We start from the raw sequence: 18675 nt of genomic DNA, 5'->3' as shown, positions 1-18675 counted from the left end.
TCTTCCATTGGCTTGGTCTGCTCTCTGGAGGGATGGAGTCAATGTGAAGGCCAAAGTTCAGAGTCATCAGCCCCTTTCAGACATGCACTCCTCTCTGTTAATATGATGGCATATGAATGCCTCGGCTTCATGTCTTAATTAGCACCCTGCTCACTTATCTGACACAGTAGTGATGACAATTTCACTAGATCAAACCTGGGAACGTTTCCGTATCACTTTCAGCACAGCACAAAACCAAGGACAGTTTGCTGCCAAAATCACAAAACGCTTTTATCATTCATTTTATTGTCCCATCGTATCTAGTACAAACTGAAGTATCCATAGAAAAAGAATGCAAGGAGGGTTTTGACAAAATGCGCTGCAGTTCAGTTTGTTGCGTCCAGCTGTTTGTAGGAGTCTAACGGCATCGTGACCCATATGAGCATTTCCAAAGCAAGAGAGCTGCACGTTTTTATGCACATTCATTACTTATACTCATAAATTATCCCCAAACATGGGGACAGATTTGACCAGGATCCGACAGCAAGTCTCACTGTGTACTTTCTACACTTCAGACTGAGTCACAGTTTATCAGCCGCAGGTAAATAAAATGCAACATACATGAGACACGAGCTCAACTGACAGGATATTTTTTTTAAACTGATTGTAAAGAACTAGTTAGATTAGCATGGAAAGAGTTTGCAGTGTTTGTGAGATCATTAATAAACCAGGCTATGTGTTATTTGCACCGATTGATGAGCTGCTATTACTTTAGATTCAGTATTTTGTTTATTAGTGCTTTATTAAGCATGATACATAATTGATGTACTGTACAGTGTGTGTATGGCAATATCACATGTACCATGGTTCTCTCCATCACTGCAGTGTCAGAATGAAACTGTGAGGGACATTAACATAAAAGTGACCTATGACTGAATGACAGAGTGCTGTCACTTTTACAGATTGATGAAGCCATCAGTGTTACATAGTCCATGTCTGAAAAGGGCTATTGTCTCCTAACTATTCCGTGATATGTTCAGCAGTCAGGAAGTACCAAGAAAATGGTCACTTTGACCCCAATTAGTCACAATGATGATTTTTAAATGAACATGAGCGGAAGTGATCACAGCTCATTTCAAAATTAAACTAACAACTGGAGGAGAAATAACTCACGGTTCATAAGTTCACAGTCCGAAGCGGGGAGAACAACATGAAAGCCACAAAACGCTGAAGGGAAATGCCTCCACAGCCGTCTTCAACTGCCCCTAATGGCCCATGCAAATTCCAGCATCAACAAGTTTTTACATCCCTTTCACATGGAGAACTCACCAGTAACTTCTGCTGTCGCCTTTGGTGGCTCAGGGTCTCTGGGTTGTGTCGCAGAGCTCTGCTGTTGTCCTCTAGTAGACAAAAGCTGTTCAAACAGTGGAGCGGCAAAACTTCATTTCTCAGCTGTAAGGTTGGTGGGGGACAGAGAAGAACACAAAGCTGCCATCAGTTCAGGCTTTTCCGTCAAGTTCAAATAAAATATACTGTGCAATGTTTAGTTGTTGCGCTTGTCAAAGAAGTTTTTAAGAGTTTGACTGTGCAGCTTCTGGCTAATCTTTCACCGCTGCTGCACTGGAGACAAAATCTTCTATCACTCTATCAGTAAGTGTAGGTGAGTGGCTGCTCAGAGCCAGCAGGGGGTCTGAGTGGGAAAACAGCTAACAGCTACACACACACACACACACACACACACACACACACACACACACACACTGCAACCAGAACGTCTTCTCCCTTCATTGATCTTCACAAGTTCCATTTGACAGTAAAGGAAATAAAGTAACTCCTGGACTACCAGCCCACCTGCTGCTTTCAGCACACTTTGAACACTTTATCTGAGAAAGCTTTCATCACATGGAAAATAAAAGCACTGCTGTGAAATTCGGGTAAAAACATCACAGAGCCTAAATAGAAAAGCAACGTTTTCATAATGTGTTTTATTATAATACAATCAAATAAAAAGTCCTAATGGGCTGTGTTTGTTAATTGTGCATTAATGGATTCATTTAATGGCAGCTTCATTGTATTATCCCAGTCACCCAGGTGTTTCACACTGCGCTGTTTACTTAGACTCCCAAATCTGCTAACAACTCAGCAACATGTTAATCTAGTGTAATAACACTTATGCACTTATTCAACCAGATACTTACAAAACCACAAAAGTATAAGATGCCAACAAGGTAAAATAACATCCTCTCTCCATGTCCAACCACTTAGCCAGCAGCGCTGATAGCACTACCTAAACTGCTTGTTATTGCCAAGCTAGTGGAGCTGGCTGGAAATAATAATGCCCCCTATTAAATTATTCATGGCTCCAGTCAGGTGGAACCAGATGCTGCTTTTGTGTCATAGAGGGAGAGCTGTAACTCGACTCAAGCATGGAAGGCCATCGCTGCATGGAGGTAAAGACTTCATGGAACAAGCATGGATGCTGCTGAGCTACAAACAAAACACAAGATGTCATGACACTCGCTCAGCTGCTGTCATGTGACATTTTCCTGCCGGAGCTCCGACAGAGGACAATGGTTCAGTAGGTTGGTGCATACGGGGATGAAGCCTGAGGCGCCGCTCGCAGTTCGCCACCCTGTGTTGGTGTCGCTTTGTCCCCCCACCCTGACATTTACGGCCATGGCCAGAAGATGACCTTTTTTGTCCACGCCATGCGTTAGTGCTGCATACTAATGCTACAGTGCTGTGTGCCTGCCACTGATGGGAACAAGCAGTGCTATTTTTAGCGGCATGTCCCCAGCTGCACATCTCCAACCCGGGGCCAATGGGCAATTAGTGTTTGTTTCTCATGGCAGGAGGCAGCGCTAGAACCTCCCTAACGCAAACAGACATCTGGACACGGGCTGTCTCTGTCCTGCCCCCATACCCACGCCACAAGGCACAACTCTTAAAGCCATGTGGTCCCTCCATCTTTCTCAACTTTCAGAGGTGCTCAGAAGCTCCGCTCTCTAATCTGATGTCATTCAGACATTGACTTATCCTCAATTCTCAACCCGTAGCCAGCACTGGAAAAAAAGATGTAAAAATCAGAATTTGTGTGGAATTTAAGCAGCAGATGATTTAACAAGTTCAACCAAACGCTTGTTTATCAAGGTGGATATGTATGGTATTCATCCTGATAGTGATATTTAGAATTGTTAATTATTCACTTAAAATTGTGAGAGCTGCATCCATCAGCTACTTTTTAAAATTATGTTTTTGAGTTACTCCTTTTGTCATTCTAAAAGTGTAACAAGATATATAAATGTACTACATCTACCTCAGTAACCCTGCCACTTTACACACACACTGTAAATGCTGCTATTTATGGGTGTTTATGTTGCTCTTATATGTATGCTCTTATTGTTCTAGTTTATTTCTTTACTCTTCAACTTCTACCCAACTTTTAGTACTTTTTTTTATTTACTGTTCACAGAGAGTTAAGATTCACCAGAGTCAAATTACTTTTTTGTATGTACAAACTTGGCCAACAAAGTTGATTCGATTCGGAATTTTCTCACAAACAACAAACTGAGTAACTTCTAAAAACATTTCATCACAAGCAAAGCATCAGAGCAATCAGCATATGTTTATTTGTCATAAATGTCATGACTGACGGGTTCTGCTGTCATCTATGAATACTACATACACTTTTCTCATTAAGCAGAACTGAACTTTGATTTTTTTTTGCAGCTTGCAGCTATTTGTCCAAACTCGTGTTGTGTTGCAGTCCCAGACTGTCAGCATTGCAACGATAATACACCATATTAAGATATATTTGGCTGAGCAGGTATAATGAGTCAGTTCAGGAGTCTGCATGTCATGATGACCTCTTTAATTCATTTTAGTCAGACCAAAGCTAATTCAATCCACCTTATTACAGCTTCGTCATGCAATTATCCTGTGCCCCTGTTCATTGATGGGCTGGCATGGACGCAGCGGATTGGACAAGCAAGCTCATGAACCCCACAGAGACCAATAACATAGAAAAATGTAGCGTTCCCTATCATTAAGTTAACAAAGATGAATCACTGAAAAAAAGGGGAATCACTGTGCTGTGGACCTAAATACACAGTCAGACGTTTTTTGTTTTTTTTTATAGTAATCTGCTGTGAAATTCCACTTGATCAGGACATTAGAATCAATTACATACCCACATAAACACAAAGCATTAACTCTGGAGCCCATTAGCGTCCCATTAATCATTCTCAACATTAAAAGTGGTGTAGCAACAGCAAGTGTGCCTTGAACTGATTGGCACAGGGTTTCTGTAAGCACTGCCTGCCAATAATATGTTAGCAAAGCGTGTGTAATTAACCTCCAACATGCTGGACAATACACAGAGTAGAGTGTGTCCATATAAAAGCCATGAACATTGGATATGGTATTCAACAACCACTTCGCACCTCAAAACATCCTGCTTTTGTTGCCTCCTGTTTTACACTATGACCTGAATAACTCAGCAGAGCAGCTCCAAATGAAAAAATATCGTTGAGCAGGTGTGTGTTGCATTAAGCTGAAACATGAAACTCACCACAGTTTTGCTTTTTAAAGAAAACCTGAGCACAGTGTGGACAAAGTAGACACAGTAAGCAAAAACCTATAAGCAGAACGAGAGAGACAGAGGTAGAGACTGAGATTGAACCCATGGAGATAAGCTTTTTTATTACAAAGCAAATCCTGACAAATAATCGTCACTGTCTGTGGATTTTGGCAAGATCCACATAATCATCCCCAACCCCCGCCCTCAGGCCTGTTCGTCTAAAGGCCTCCACCTCGCTGAGCTGACCACAAACACAGACTTACTGGCAGCTCAGAGCAGAACACACACACACAAAAACAAAATTATGTTTTCTTTGCTTTGGGTTTTGTTAGGCAAGGTTGGCTAGTGGTACCTAAAATCCTGTTGGTATATGAAAAAGATGCTTTTCTTGGAATTCTACTTCTCTTGTAATTAACTGCTCAATTAGACTTTTTGTTTTAGATTAGTTTGTTCTCCTTTATCGTATCTTGTATATTTCACATTCATCTGATTTTATGATATTCTCTGTTGAAGAATTATTAAAAACCTACATCACCCCCTGTGAAAAAGTAATTGACCCTCTGAACCTAATAACTGGTTGGTCCGCTGGCAGCAACAACTGCAGTTAAATGTTTGCGATCGCTTGTGATCAGTCTTTTACATCTCCATGGAGGAATTCTAACCCACTCTTCTCTGCAGAACAGTTTGAATTCGGCCAAATTAGACGGCTTTCAAGCATGAACTGCCCTTTTAAGGTTTTGCAACAGCATGTCAATTGAATTCAAGTCTGCAGTTTGACTCGGCCACTACAAAACCGTAATTTTGTTCTTTTTGAGCCACTCAAAGGTGGACTTGCTTGTGTGCTTCTGGTCATTGTCATGCTGTAGAACACATTTGTGTTGAGCTTTAGGTCATGAACTGATGGTGGACATTCTCCAGGAGGATTTTCTGACAGAAAGCAGAATTCATGACTCAAAGTCACCCAGGTCCTGTAGAAACAAAGCAGCTCCAAACCATCACACTACCACCACGTTTCACTGTTGCTTTCATGTTCTTCCTGTGGAATGCAGTATTAGTGTTACACCAGATGTAATGGACCCATGTCTTCCAAAAAGTTCCGCCTTTGACTCATCAGTCCACAGGTTGTTATCTAAAGTCTTGGAGCTCATCTAGATAACTTTTTTTTTGCAAATACCAGATGTGTCTTTATGTTGTTTTTGGTCAGTAGTGGTTTGTACCTTGCAACTCTCCCATGGACGCTGTTTTCTCCCAGTGTTTTCCTCATTGTGGAATCATGTAGATGGACCTTAACTGAGGCCAGTGAGGCCTATAGATCTTTTGATGTTCGTCTGGGTTCCTTTGTGACCTCCTGGATTAGATGTTGATGTGCTCTTGGCCGGCCACTCCATTAAGGTTCACCACTGTTCCATGTTTCTCCATTTCTGGATAATGTCTCACTTCTCTGGAGTCCCAGAACCTTAGCAATGGCTTTTCAACCATTTCCAGACAGATGAATGTCAATGGCTTCGTTTCCCATCTGTTCTTGAGTCTCTTTAGAATGTGGCATCGTGTGCTGTTTTTTGAGACCCTTTAGCTGCTTCACAATTCCAGATAGATTCTATTTAATGATGTTTAGCTTCAGCAAGCCTGGCAGTAATCATTTGTGAGTGTGGATGGTGAAATTGATCCCAACTGCCAAATGAATTTGGTAATTTGGTAGATTGGTAGCTTGAAATAGGGCAAGGTGGGGCTGGACAGCATTTTTCCTTCAAAAAATTAAACCATCATTTAAAACCTGCATTTTGTGTTTTCTTGGGTTGTCTGTGTCTTACATCAAAATCAGTTTGATGATCTGACACATTTAAGCATGAGAAATAGGCCAAAATAGAAAAAATTTCTTTTTCACAGAAATGACAGCACCCAGTCATTTCTGAGGGTATTCAGACCCCTTCTGTTTTTGCACACCTTATTGCCTAATTTATGATGACACAATGAAAACATGTTTTAGATTTTTTTCTGAATATATTGAAAAACAAAAACTGATTTATAAAAGTATTCACACCCTTTGCCGTGGCACTCTAAACTCTGCTAGGGTGCAATTTTTTTTTCTTGCATTAATTATGCTGTTGAGATGTGTCTAGAACTTGATTAAACTATAAATCAAATGGATTGGACATAGAAGAATATTTGGCGACCCCCAAAGAGGTTTTAGCCAATGCCAAAGAAAAAACATGAGAATAAATATAGCTGTTTAAATCCTCCTTAAATATGTTTAACCCTCCTGTTGTCCTCATTCACGGGCACCAAAAAATATTGTTTCCTTGTCTGAAAAAAAATCCAAAAATTCAGCAAGAAAATTCCACAAATTTTTGAAAATTTTCAAAACCTTCAGGAAGAAAATTCCAATAATTCCTTAAAAGTTTCCTTAAAAGTTTTAGAAAAAAAATCCCCCAAATTTGGCAAGAAAATTCTTGTAAATATTTTCAAAAACATTTGTAAAAATCATCCAAAAAAAATCCTAAAAATATCTAAAGTGATTACATATATATCAGTAAAATTTCTAATATTTTCTTTAAGAACATTCACAAAAAATGAACCAAAATCCAGTGAAATTCGATGGATTTTGGTTGATATTTTGTGAATGTTCTTAAGAAACATTTTTAACATTTCTTTTTTCCCACCAAAAAATGTTCAAAGATTTCCCAAAAATTTTGAAAATGTGGACATCAGAAGTTTCACTGTGAAAATACATTATTTTCCACATTTTCAAACTTTAAACCGGGTCAATTTTGACCCGCAGGACAACATAAGGGTTAATAGGAATAATGAAACAACTGTTGAACAAGCAGAATAGAAGCTAAAATACGACATCTTTGACATTCAGCAGTCAACTGCTCTCTCATCCACAACTGCATGTTTAACTGTCTAGCGTCAGGCAGTATCTGACTCTCTTGCTGGTTTTAACACTGGTTTTTATTCTAGTTTTACCACCCACCTCACATTTCCACATAGCTATCGGAACAGTAGGTGGCAGCATACACCTTAGCTACCTTTGAACTACAACACCAGTCAGTTTCCAGTGAAATTCAGCACATATTAATAAGTAAATGTATAGATGTATACATTTTTTACTGTGGTTTGCTCATCACTGTAGAGCTACGATACCAAAATCACTGCTGTCTCGGGTACTTGTCAGCCGTTGTCCAGGCATGCATGGTAGAAATTCACCTCATTTTAAATTTATAAGTATCATGAGTGAGTCTGTCTCCCCTCTCCCAACCCCACACTCCTCTCCCTCCAACTATCTTGTTTCTCACGTTCCAATATTGTAATAGATTACATAGAGATTTTGATTCAATAAAAACAGGAAAATGCTTTGATTTCTGCCACACACACACACAAAAAAAAAACGCATTTCTTTTACTGGACATCTACAAACCACTCTGAGTGAAACGAATAAACTTTGAAAGACTTGAAGAAGAAGATTCTTTGATCTGATGAGTTGTAACTGTAACTATAAGGGTAGAACTCTAATTACTAGGTCTACCAACCAGAAGCTCATTGCCTCATTAATACCATTGCAAGCCTGAAACACGGTGGTGGCAGCATCATCAGCTGCTTCTGAGCCACAGGGACAGGAAGATTGGTCAGAATTGAAAGGAGAAAGAATGCAGCCAAATACAAAGAGGTCCTTAGAGAAAACCTGCTTCTCTCTACAGTGACTTGAGAGTTGAGCAGCAGTTCACCTTTCAGTACTACAATGATTCAACACAATCAGCCAAGACAACACTGGATTGGCCTCAGGACAAGTCTGCCTGTCCTTGAGTGGCCCAGTGAAAGCCCAGACTTAAACCATAGAACATCTGTGGAGGGAGATGCAGATGGGAGCTCACAGACGCTTCCCATCCAATCTGATGAAGCCTGAAGGGATCTGACAGGAAGAATGGGATAAACTGCCTAAATTTAGGTGTGCTTATGGAGACTTACCCAAGAAGACTCCAAGCTGTAATGGTCTGGAGTCAACTGAGATTTCAGTTTTTGATTTTTATTATATTTTTTTTAAATGTAGAAAACCACCTTTTCACTTCGTTGTTTGAATGTATTGTTAAATGTAAATGGAAGGGGGGAAAATATTTTATTTTTAAAAATTAAATATACAACACTAACATGAGCAAATAGTAGGGTTACGAATGCTGTACTGTAGTATAGCTATGGCTCTACCTTTTGTCTCTCTCAGCCTTACTCTATTCTATTTATTTGATTGTATATAATTAGGTCTTTCATTGTTTTGCAATTCATGTGAAGTAGCTGCTGTAACACTACAACATCCCTGCTATACGATTAACAAAGTATTCTATCTATTAATTCCTTCGAAGATAATCAATATCCACAACAATGTTACACTCATGGAACTAATGCTTTAGCATAGGTTTTGTAGTACAAGGGCAGGGCCTTCAGTCTTGCCTGTGAAATGAGTATTCTGACCTGCCTGCATACTGAACCAAAACAAACAACACCACAAGAACATCCAACTATTAACTTCTGTAGGATCTAATCTCATACCGTTTACACCAAAGCAGCGTTGTCCATCTGACTGAGTGGACAAGCCTGATCAACTCCAGGAACAATCAATTATGAATGCAGTCCGATTCCTGAGGTGATTACAGGCTACTCTGCTCTGACCTCCAGCCATGTCAGCAGTCAGTTCCCACGACAACAGTCAGTCAAACTGCTGACATGACGACAGCTGGCACAACGTATCTACTTACATTACATTTGTGCCGCAGGAGTTGCGTTGTAACATGTGCTGTATGCAAACACACGCGTGCATAAATGTAATGGTACAGACTGCAACACAGGTGTAAGGATATGCAAGTGCATACGCATGTTTAGACAAGAACATATACATGAACATGTGTGTCCTGAGGCTTACAAAACACAAAACATCTGTATTCTATAAATCTGCAATCACGTGAAAAAACCCTCAGGAGACACATGGTTGCTTTGTCATGCATGACACTGTCCAACAATCTGAACAAGTGATGTGGTTACTGACAATGATAATGCACTTTCACTCTGCTGTCACAGTGTCTCCTGAAGCCATCTTTACAGAGATTTCCCAGTGAAGATGGTGTTATGTAACAGCGACCGTGGACCCTGCTGTTCATATCACTAATGCCTCACACTATGGTAGGGTCACGTGCCTTATCCAGGCCACATCCAGGCGCCAGCAGCAGCAGTGTTCCAGCTGTTACTACAGCCTAGCTTTAGTCACTCAGGACCATGCTGAGGCATGCTCCTCTCACACTGCCACATCCTCTGCTGAGCAGCCATGTTCAGTGCATTATTTCTCTCTAACACCACCACTGGAGACAATTCTTCACAGTAATAAGACTGTTCAGCTTGCCAACTAAACGATGTACACGTTACACATAAAGTGTAGTGGGATTTCAACTGGGCCACCCAAACACACATCTCATGTTAATTTAAAGAACCCTTGAAATATTCCCCCTGAAAGGTAGCCTATTGTGTCAGCACTCGCAGGTATTGACTTGTATGTCATTATCAGTGTACCAAGTCCAAACACAAAAACGTTTAAGAACATACAGAAATGATTTATCCTCTAAAAACCTCTGCACTGTCAACAGAACTGACAAGTATATTTTTCAAATTTTAATCTGCTCTAACTAGCAATGTTACATTAATAGATCAAATATATACTTATATGCAAAAAGAGAGTGACTGAACAGAGAATTGCCACCCAGCTCTACAGTCCTTTCACCTCTACTGACCATTTTAGCAGCTTTCAGCTCATCGTTTTGGTTGTACAGCCCACAACTTGTCTGGTTTGAGTCACTCTGAGTTTACACAGCCTCGTTTCTGAATTAATACAACAGGCTTTGAACAACAAAGGACTCCAATAAATCCATCATACACTACCCAGCAAAACAACCAACAAAGTTTGTGTTTAGCTTGGTATGACGGTGAAGCATCAGCAGTCAAAGAGGCAGATATTTCCTTCAAGAGTAACACACAGAGTAAAAAGGATAGTAAGTACTGGAGACATTTGTTCTTGTTGCACCCAAAAAGATCTGTAAAGCGAGATTAATGTCCTACTGATTGCATATTTGGCCAAATTTTTGTTGGTATATTTTTATAGTCTATAGCATATTAGGACCCCCCTATTTTTGACCTTGTTAACGTGTCTATATGGTGTTTTTATATGCTCGTCAACACTATGGCTGAGCATTTTTACCTGGAAGTTGCAGCATACCTGGATAGTCTCAAAGAAAAATTGATTCAGACCATCAGGCTTTCATACATAGCAAATCTAAGAAACCAATCCTGTCAGCTTGTACCGTTATTCTAATTCAGAATGCCTCCAGTTTCAACACGTGCGGCTGAATTACTGCAGTATTACAACTTTCTGTAGTTCAGCCTACAGTAGTTTTACAGCGACTGAACAGAGTCATAGGTGAGCTGGAGTGCTTCAACAGGAAGGGGTGAGTGAAGAGTGAGGAAAGAACTTTACAGACCTGCACACAGAGGAAGCAATGGTGTGGAGTGATATCTAAGCCATTTTAAGGCAGGAAGGGATTTTTTCATGTAAAGAAAAAGAATTAAATGTGTAACTTTGATACACTAGGGTGGTTACATGAATGACTGGAAAAGGACTTTAATTGATATTTATAAAAAAAAATACTTAATTTTGAATTTAAGAAACAGATGTTAGCCATTATATCAATATCAGATCTATAAAATCTAATGCACAGTTCTATGCTTTACAGGCAAATACCAAATGAAGAATATATGGTGTTAAGTGGCAAGATGTTTTTCAGAATGAAAATCCAGTATACTCTTCTGAGACAAAAAAACTAAATGTCTGAACTCCCTGTGCAGCAAACCCCTCCCTGTTAGCGTGCGTGCAAATATTATTAGAGCCAGGGCTGGATTTAATAAATGTTCAACAGCTTCCTCTTCCTCCCTCCTTGAACCCCCCTCACCACCACCAACACCACGCTCCCACCTCCACTCTTGCAATCAACTCACTGGAGAGCACACAAATTTAGGTTAGAAATATGAATACTTGTCTCCCGTGCATTGTGAAGATAAAAGTCACTTGGTGGCAGCTCAGGGATAACCGGTGAAATGATGAATGGCCGTGCCTGCTTGTCAAGGTGGGCAGGAGGAGCCACGGTATGAATGGGAGTTTGGCGTCAGAGTGCTCTCTCATATCCGAGGCGTGAGCCGAGAGTGACAGTCCTAATTACGGAAGCTCTTCAAATGACTGACCTTGGGAGGCAGCAAAAACAGCCTCACCTGTGAGTACACACACACACACACGTACACACTCACACACACAGACACACAGACAACATATTCTCCCACAGTTCAGCCTTGGCTGTCTGTTCCCACTGTCACTCTGTGCTCTCAGGACTGCCACCTATAGGATCTTGTGTCACTGCAAATTGAGCACTGAAGCCACTGGCACAATATTCACAAACAGTTACATCGATTACATGTCTCCTAATGTCCCCAAACAACACTCAGTGTCAAATCGTAACGCACACAAACATAAACACACAAGGCTCCCTTTCAGTTGGTATAAATAAACCAGCTGTTTTCCTGACAGCCTGGTATTGGTAATAGTCGACTGGTATATCACACCGATGGATAATCTGCACAGATGTGTCATAAAATTCATTCATCTTTTCCAAATAGCATTCACGTCTCCAGATAATTGACACAACTTTAGTAACCGTAGTAACCGTCTCAGCTAAGGAATCTCCTCTGCATGTAGATTTTACAGAAAGCATCTTCTGAGAGGCATGGCAGCAATTACCAGAACCAACATCCATCCCAAAAATCATCTTATATCACACGCAGAGAAAACACACATTGTCCGCTATTAGAACTGGAATATTCTTCATTGCAGCCTGTTTTCCATCAGGTCAAGAGAATGAAACAACATAAAAACATGACAATAGATCCTGACTGCATGCAAATGATGTCTAATGTCCTCTGGCTCCTCTCTGTGCTGTCAAACCTGCACTCCTGTGCAGAGCAGCTCAAAACAGCCGGATCCATCTCTTAAGAAATGCATACAAGGGTAACGGGCAGCATTTCAATTATCTTTGCCACTAAGAGTCAAAGACACTGAGACATGTTTGATCATCCTTATCCGTCCACCAGCATCAGCAGCAGCAGCAGCAGCATCAGCAGCACAGGCAACCTGCAGCAGAGTCAGTACAACAATCCTCGGCTCAGAAAAACATACACGGCTTGACAGCAGACAGTACATGGTACACTACCTTAGCAGGAAGGACCGATGAAATAGCAGGTGTTTCCTACTGTATTGGAAGGATAGGAAAGCAGCCAGCAGCAGCAGCAGGAGCAGGACGATGGCTATGGCAGCTGTGTAGCATAAAATGGTTCATCAATGCTCGGCAGAAAGAGGCACAGCCAGGCAGCGCAAGGAGAGAGAGAGAGAGAGAGAGAGAGAGAGAGAGACAGAGAGAGAGAGAGAGAGAGAGAGAGAGAGAGAGAGAGAGAGAGAGAGAGAGAGAGAGAGAGAGAGAGAGAGAGGCGGCCAGCGAGCATCATTCAGCTCACACTACCATGGCTGTGCAGCAGAGCACACACATCAACACGCCCCCTTCCTCTCTCTCTCGCTCTCTCTCACTTTCTCTCTCTCACACACACACACACACACACACACACACACACACACACACACACACACACACACACACACACACACACACACACACACTCTCGCTTAGTCACACAGACGCGAGCACGCAGGGGTGCAGAGGCAGTGTAGTGCGCAGCAGCACCGAGCAGCACTCCCTCTCCAGGATGTCTTTCGTCCTCTTTAATCAGAATTGGTCATTCTCTGTCTTATTCTCAGCAGTCACAGACGATCCTGTCAATAAACGCTTCCAGCAGCACCGTGCTCCATCGCACTGCCTGCTCACCTAACCACCACTGATGAGCGACCATGATTGAAGCTGGCAAGGTCATGTGAGGTTCTCCGCCGGTCCGCCTTGGTCCATGCTCCCAGTTTTGTTGCAGTAACTCTCAGCAGTTTTTTGTTTCTTTTTTGCAAGCTGACACAGGGACTCTGCCTTGCCTCGTCATGGGTCATTATGCCACACAGCCTCCACCAGAGGCTCAGCTTGACAAACCCTCACTCACTGAACTGTGGGCCAGACAAATCAGCTATCACAAACAGCAGCAACACCATTACTGTCCAATCACGGATCAGGAAATCAAGTGCAGAAGGGTATTAAAGGGGATTATTTGGGCCATCCTGGGTTTTTTTACTATAAGGAGATATGAAGGAGAGCAGCACAGCAGCAGTGTGCGGTGTGGCTGCCCCCTGTGGCTGACGGTGGTTCTGCACCCTGTTGTGGGAAAGAGGAGAGAGAGGGCCCAAAACAGATATGCTCTCCTCAGCGTGGATGCCTAGCAACCACAGCATCTCCTTACCTCTGTTTAGAGCCGTCCCTCCCCCTCCTCCAGCGGGACACTCTCTGCAATGCCAACTGAGATCTTATATTGCACAGCAGCTGTTAAAGACTCAAGGCACCTCGGCATCACACACAATTGATGTCAACTGTTCCCGCCCATGTCCTCTACCTGCTGTGTAAACACTAAATGGGGAGGTGCTGAGCTCAGACAATGAGCAGGAAGCACACCTGATGTTTTCACTGTCACATCGATTGCTATGGGCAACTTCACTGTAAATCTCCTCCAGGGCAATTTGTAAAAGAACTAAAATCATAGCGTTAAAAGTATGCCTGCGAGCATTCCACTTCTCCAGTCTTTTTGACAAAGAAATTGTGTTTATGAAGGTGATTTTATTCTGCTATTCATCACTGTAAGTCTAATAAATGCCTTTCAAATGTCAGATTTGAAGTGTCTCCATGAAAAAGGATAATGCAGTCCTTTATTTCTAGCCCTGTTATACTTTTTCTCCCATCACATCAAAGCCACCCAAGTGGAATACTGTACTTTCAGATTCAAGTGTGGAATACAAAAGTGACAAAGCACTTTAATAAAATCATGAAACGTTAATGACTAGCTGCAAATGAAGTCTGAGCTTTGATCAGGGCATTTTCTCTACACTGGGACAGACCAGTGCGGGGTGCATCAAGCTGCTGGTCCTGTGTTAGTTTATTTTATTCTACGAATAATGATTCAGTGGACGCTTGCCAACCTTAGAATGTTAAAGGGAACCAAACCTGTGCAGACAGCTGTCAAAGGATGTCAGAATGCAGAGCAGCAGCTCCGGGCCTGCCTTTACCGAGCTGACGGAGACACGTTTGGAGGTGTGAACAACTGTTTTGACATTCCCTTTTGTGAAGGGTTCTGCATATTAATAAAAAACTGTGTGTGGTGCAACAACACTAAGAGCTAAGCCTATAGAAGTAGCAAATGTTTCAGACGTCAGACAATATTTACATGAGAAAAAATAAACGTTTATTTGATGAGGGTAGAAGTCAGATTATTTCAAAGGGGCCTCAACTGTGACACTGACTTCACATTGATTCACATTGTTTCTTCAACATCGGGTCCTGCCCTGCCTCCTGCTGTTTGCTTGCAGAGTGAACCACTCTGAGGTCGTCTGTAACACCCTCCACTGTATCAAAGCGCTATCTGAAGACTTTCAAAACAACCATCCACATACAAGGCAACTCTGATAAAAATGATGCATTTCTCAGAGCACAGGCTGTATGTGAGGCCACATTCTTGCTAGTTTCTATGCAAGTATCTGATAGAGCTCCTCATCCCCCTCTCTTATTATCCCTATAAGCAAATGACTGCACCTGCAGTGATCATTTAATCAAGCTGGCAGTTCAATTTTCAGAACAATCGTAACATAACCCACTGTGCAGATGTGCCAACAGTGTGTGTGGCATAACATAATTATAGTCAGATTGTAGAATTCCACTTGCATCCTCGAGTTATGATAACAGTCAGTTAGTTTCCATCAAATATCTACTCTGAAAAAGGTGCAGAAAACACAGAAACCACTATGGCAAACCATTTTAACATTTATTAGCTGAGTTTGACTATCTAGAATTAACATTACAGATATCCTTACTGACGACACTGTGACCAGCGAAAATGACAATTAAAGGTATGTGTAATTCACTATAAATGGTCAAAGTGATCGTTGCAGATATCTCAAACATCATGATGATAAGTACAAATTGTTGTGCATGACGTTGCTCACATGAGGCTTCCCACTAGATACTGGTCAAGCAAAGCATTTGAAGACTGTTGGGAGAAGCAATGGCGACTGCTGTGCGTGTGGACAAGATTGTTAGAAAATTCCATGAAATATGAAGATGTTTTCAGCACAGTAATAAGAGTTGTGGTCAAAATTTACAGGGAATCAAAACCAAGCACTGATCTCCTATTCGTGAATAATGGTAGCTGAAATTGTAGGGTTTCAGCCCAGTTAGATTACATAATATGTTTGACAAGCAAGCCACCTCCGCCTCTGCCTCCCAGTTGCTGTAGCTTCTGACGTAACTTCAGACAACTACAATGTCATTTTGCCTTGTCAAAACCTGAATTCAACACGTCTGTAATTACATTTTGAATAGGCAGAATTCCAGTTTGAGATGTCTGCATCAATATGACTAGTCATGTTTCCAGTTTTTTTTTAAAAAGTACATCATTCTGACAAGCTTGAGCTCAATTTTAGATATCTAAAAAGGACTTTAACTGAGAGCAATGAAAGATATGTTGAAAAAAAATGACTAGTCAGATTCTCCAGTAAATGTAGATATCTGTGATGAGAAAGAATGCTAAAAGTGGCATCATTTGTCCTTTAAGAATGTCACTGTGGATTTCTGAAACATTCACTCTGACTTGGAAGAACATATGTAGAGATGTCCTCAGTATATATTCAGTCCAGCTGTGAAATGTTAACGTGTCAACAGTCACCCCCGCAGCAGTTTCACCCATTTCCACATCCCCAAGGTCCTCCACTCACAATACAAAAACACACACCTCCCAGTAAAGACTGTTAACGTGTTCATGGACACAGTCAAGAGCTGCTCAGGTTATTTACCAACACAGCTATATTTTGCACATCCGAAAAATAACCCTTGTGGTGCACTAAATCCCTGACATGAATATTCTTTCATTCTGCTCCAAGTACTGTGCTTAGAAAGTAAAACCTGACAAAATTATTAAATAAGTAGGCAGGCTTTCCACAAATATTAAAATGCATGTTTCGGCGTGGAAATCTACAATTACACGCTACTGCGGCGCATGTAGCAAACCTGCCCGAAAGCAATTAATCTGAGGAGATTGTGTATTTTATGCTTTATTTTCTAAAATGCATATTACATAATGGCATGTTGGGTAATCTCTGTAAACAAGCAAATGCCACTTAAAATAAATACAGCGTTACAGTATCTTGCTTGTTTAGTAGCTAAATCATCTGCGTAAGAGATGAAAATACAATCTCCCAGTGCCACATATGGTTGAATTTGTTAATGATGAGCCTTGGTGACAGTACAGAGCCTTGGCGGAGGAGTGCAGACTGAGGTCAGATTATGGCCGCAGGCATCAACAAGTGCTGATCCTACCAGTGTCCAGACGCAGTTATTCATCGAAAGCTCAGCAAACAACACAAAGGCAAACAGCACACCACACTCACCTTATCTGTGCTTCTCATCCGGCTGCTCTTCTTTGCGGTGGCTAACCTTTGTCTCTGGCTCCACACTACTTCCCTCTGAGACTGTCTCAGGAGCTTCTCCACCTTGCAAGTCTTCTGACAGCCCATTGTCCCCTGGCACACAAAAAACACACATCAAGTTAAGCCGCACATCAGCTGCATTACATCTGAATGATCCATTTGCTGTTTGTTACAAGCAATAACCTACCATGACAGAAGAGTTTGCATGTTTCCCCAAATGCCTGTCATGGTCAGCAGCGCTGGATGATGTCATAACTCCAGCATGGTGAGATTATAAATATCTGTATTCAGCAGAGTTACATAATAATGGATGTTGGATTATTGTCAGTACACACAGACAGAAAGGACAGCACAGCTGCCACAGGAAATTCAGAAAACTACATTTTAGTAATTAAAAAACAGGCAAGAGCTGCATGGAAGAAATTTACTGTTACATTTATTTCCTCTGGAAGCATTCGATTTTGTTATGAAGGTCATTATATCGCATGCATATATAAGCAAGAAAACACAACTACAAAATAAAGAGGTGAGGTATACACACTATATATACAATATAAATAAGAAAAGCAGAAGAGTGCAGGAATACTAAAACAGCTTTTTCTTACTCTGCTCCCTCAACCTTGAACTCACTACAGCAGATTCTGAAGGTGTCCAACTTGATTCCCTTGGTGGGCTTCAAACATCTCTTAAATAGTATGGAAATATCATTTTTTAGGACTTGTTCTTGTTGTTAGTGTTTTTACATTTTAACTTTATTGCTTGGCGCTTTTGCACATCCATTTCGATGTCTATGTTGTGTTTTGACATGAACCTGTCTGTCTGTAACTCAGAGTGTTATTGTCTAGTACAGGTCCCTTAGTGTTGTTTGTCAGTGACTCAATGTTGTTTTGTTATGTTATTTAAGGGCAGGTCTCTCTTGAGAATGAGACCCTGTGTCTCAATGAGACTACCTGTACAAATAAACATTAAAAAAAAATAAATAAATACTACGAACACAAATTTGTACTACTATATATATATATATATATATATATATATATATATATATATATATATATATATATATATATATATATATATATATATATATATATATATATATATATATATATATATATATATATATATATATATATATACACGACCGTTCAAAAGTTTGGGGTCACCGAGACAATTTCATGTTTTCCATTAGAACTCACACTTTTATTGATGTTCTAACATAATTGCTCAAGGGTTTTCTAATCATCAATTAGCCTTTCAACACCATTAGCTAACACAATGTAGCATTAGAACACAGGAGTGATGGTTACTGGAAATGTTCCTCTGTACCCCTATGGAGATATTCCATTAAAAACCAGCCGTTTCCAGCTAGAATAGTCATTTACCACATTAACAATGTCTAGACTGCATTTGTGAC

The 18675-nt window shown here is 40.9% G+C and overlaps 1 protein-coding gene across 24 annotated transcripts in view; it reads right to left on the bottom strand.

Moving 5' to 3' along the window:
- rimbp2b (RIMS binding protein 2b) overlaps window positions 1-17496 on the bottom strand; it is a 100265-nt gene extending 82769 nt beyond the window's left edge. For 20 of the 24 annotated variants that reach the window (XR_004849033.2, XM_035957541.2, XM_035957545.2 and 17 more), the window contains exons 1-3: window positions 17446-17492; window positions 17220-17351; window positions 1309-1431 (exon numbers count right to left, since the gene is read on the bottom strand). Coding sequence is in view for 20 of the 24 variants with exons in the window: in XM_035957541.2 (XP_035813434.2) it covers window positions 1309-1431; window positions 17220-17351; window positions 17446-17448 (258 nt within the window). In the remaining 4 variants the exon portion in view is untranslated. Of the gene's footprint in view, window positions 1-1308; window positions 1432-12849; window positions 12871-17219; window positions 17352-17445 lie in introns of those variants that run through there. The other 4 variants (XM_055011226.1, XM_055011227.1, XM_055011228.1 and 1 more) reach the window with 2 other exon arrangements.
- Window positions 17497-18675: the final 1179 nt, after the last annotated feature.

The sequence above is a fragment of the Amphiprion ocellaris genome, chromosome 6 (assembly GCF_022539595.1).
Source record: "Amphiprion ocellaris isolate individual 3 ecotype Okinawa chromosome 6, ASM2253959v1, whole genome shotgun sequence".
Classification (NCBI taxonomy): Eukaryota; Metazoa; Chordata; class Actinopteri; family Pomacentridae; genus Amphiprion; species Amphiprion ocellaris.
This window is presented reverse-complemented; position numbering and strand designations above follow the sequence as displayed.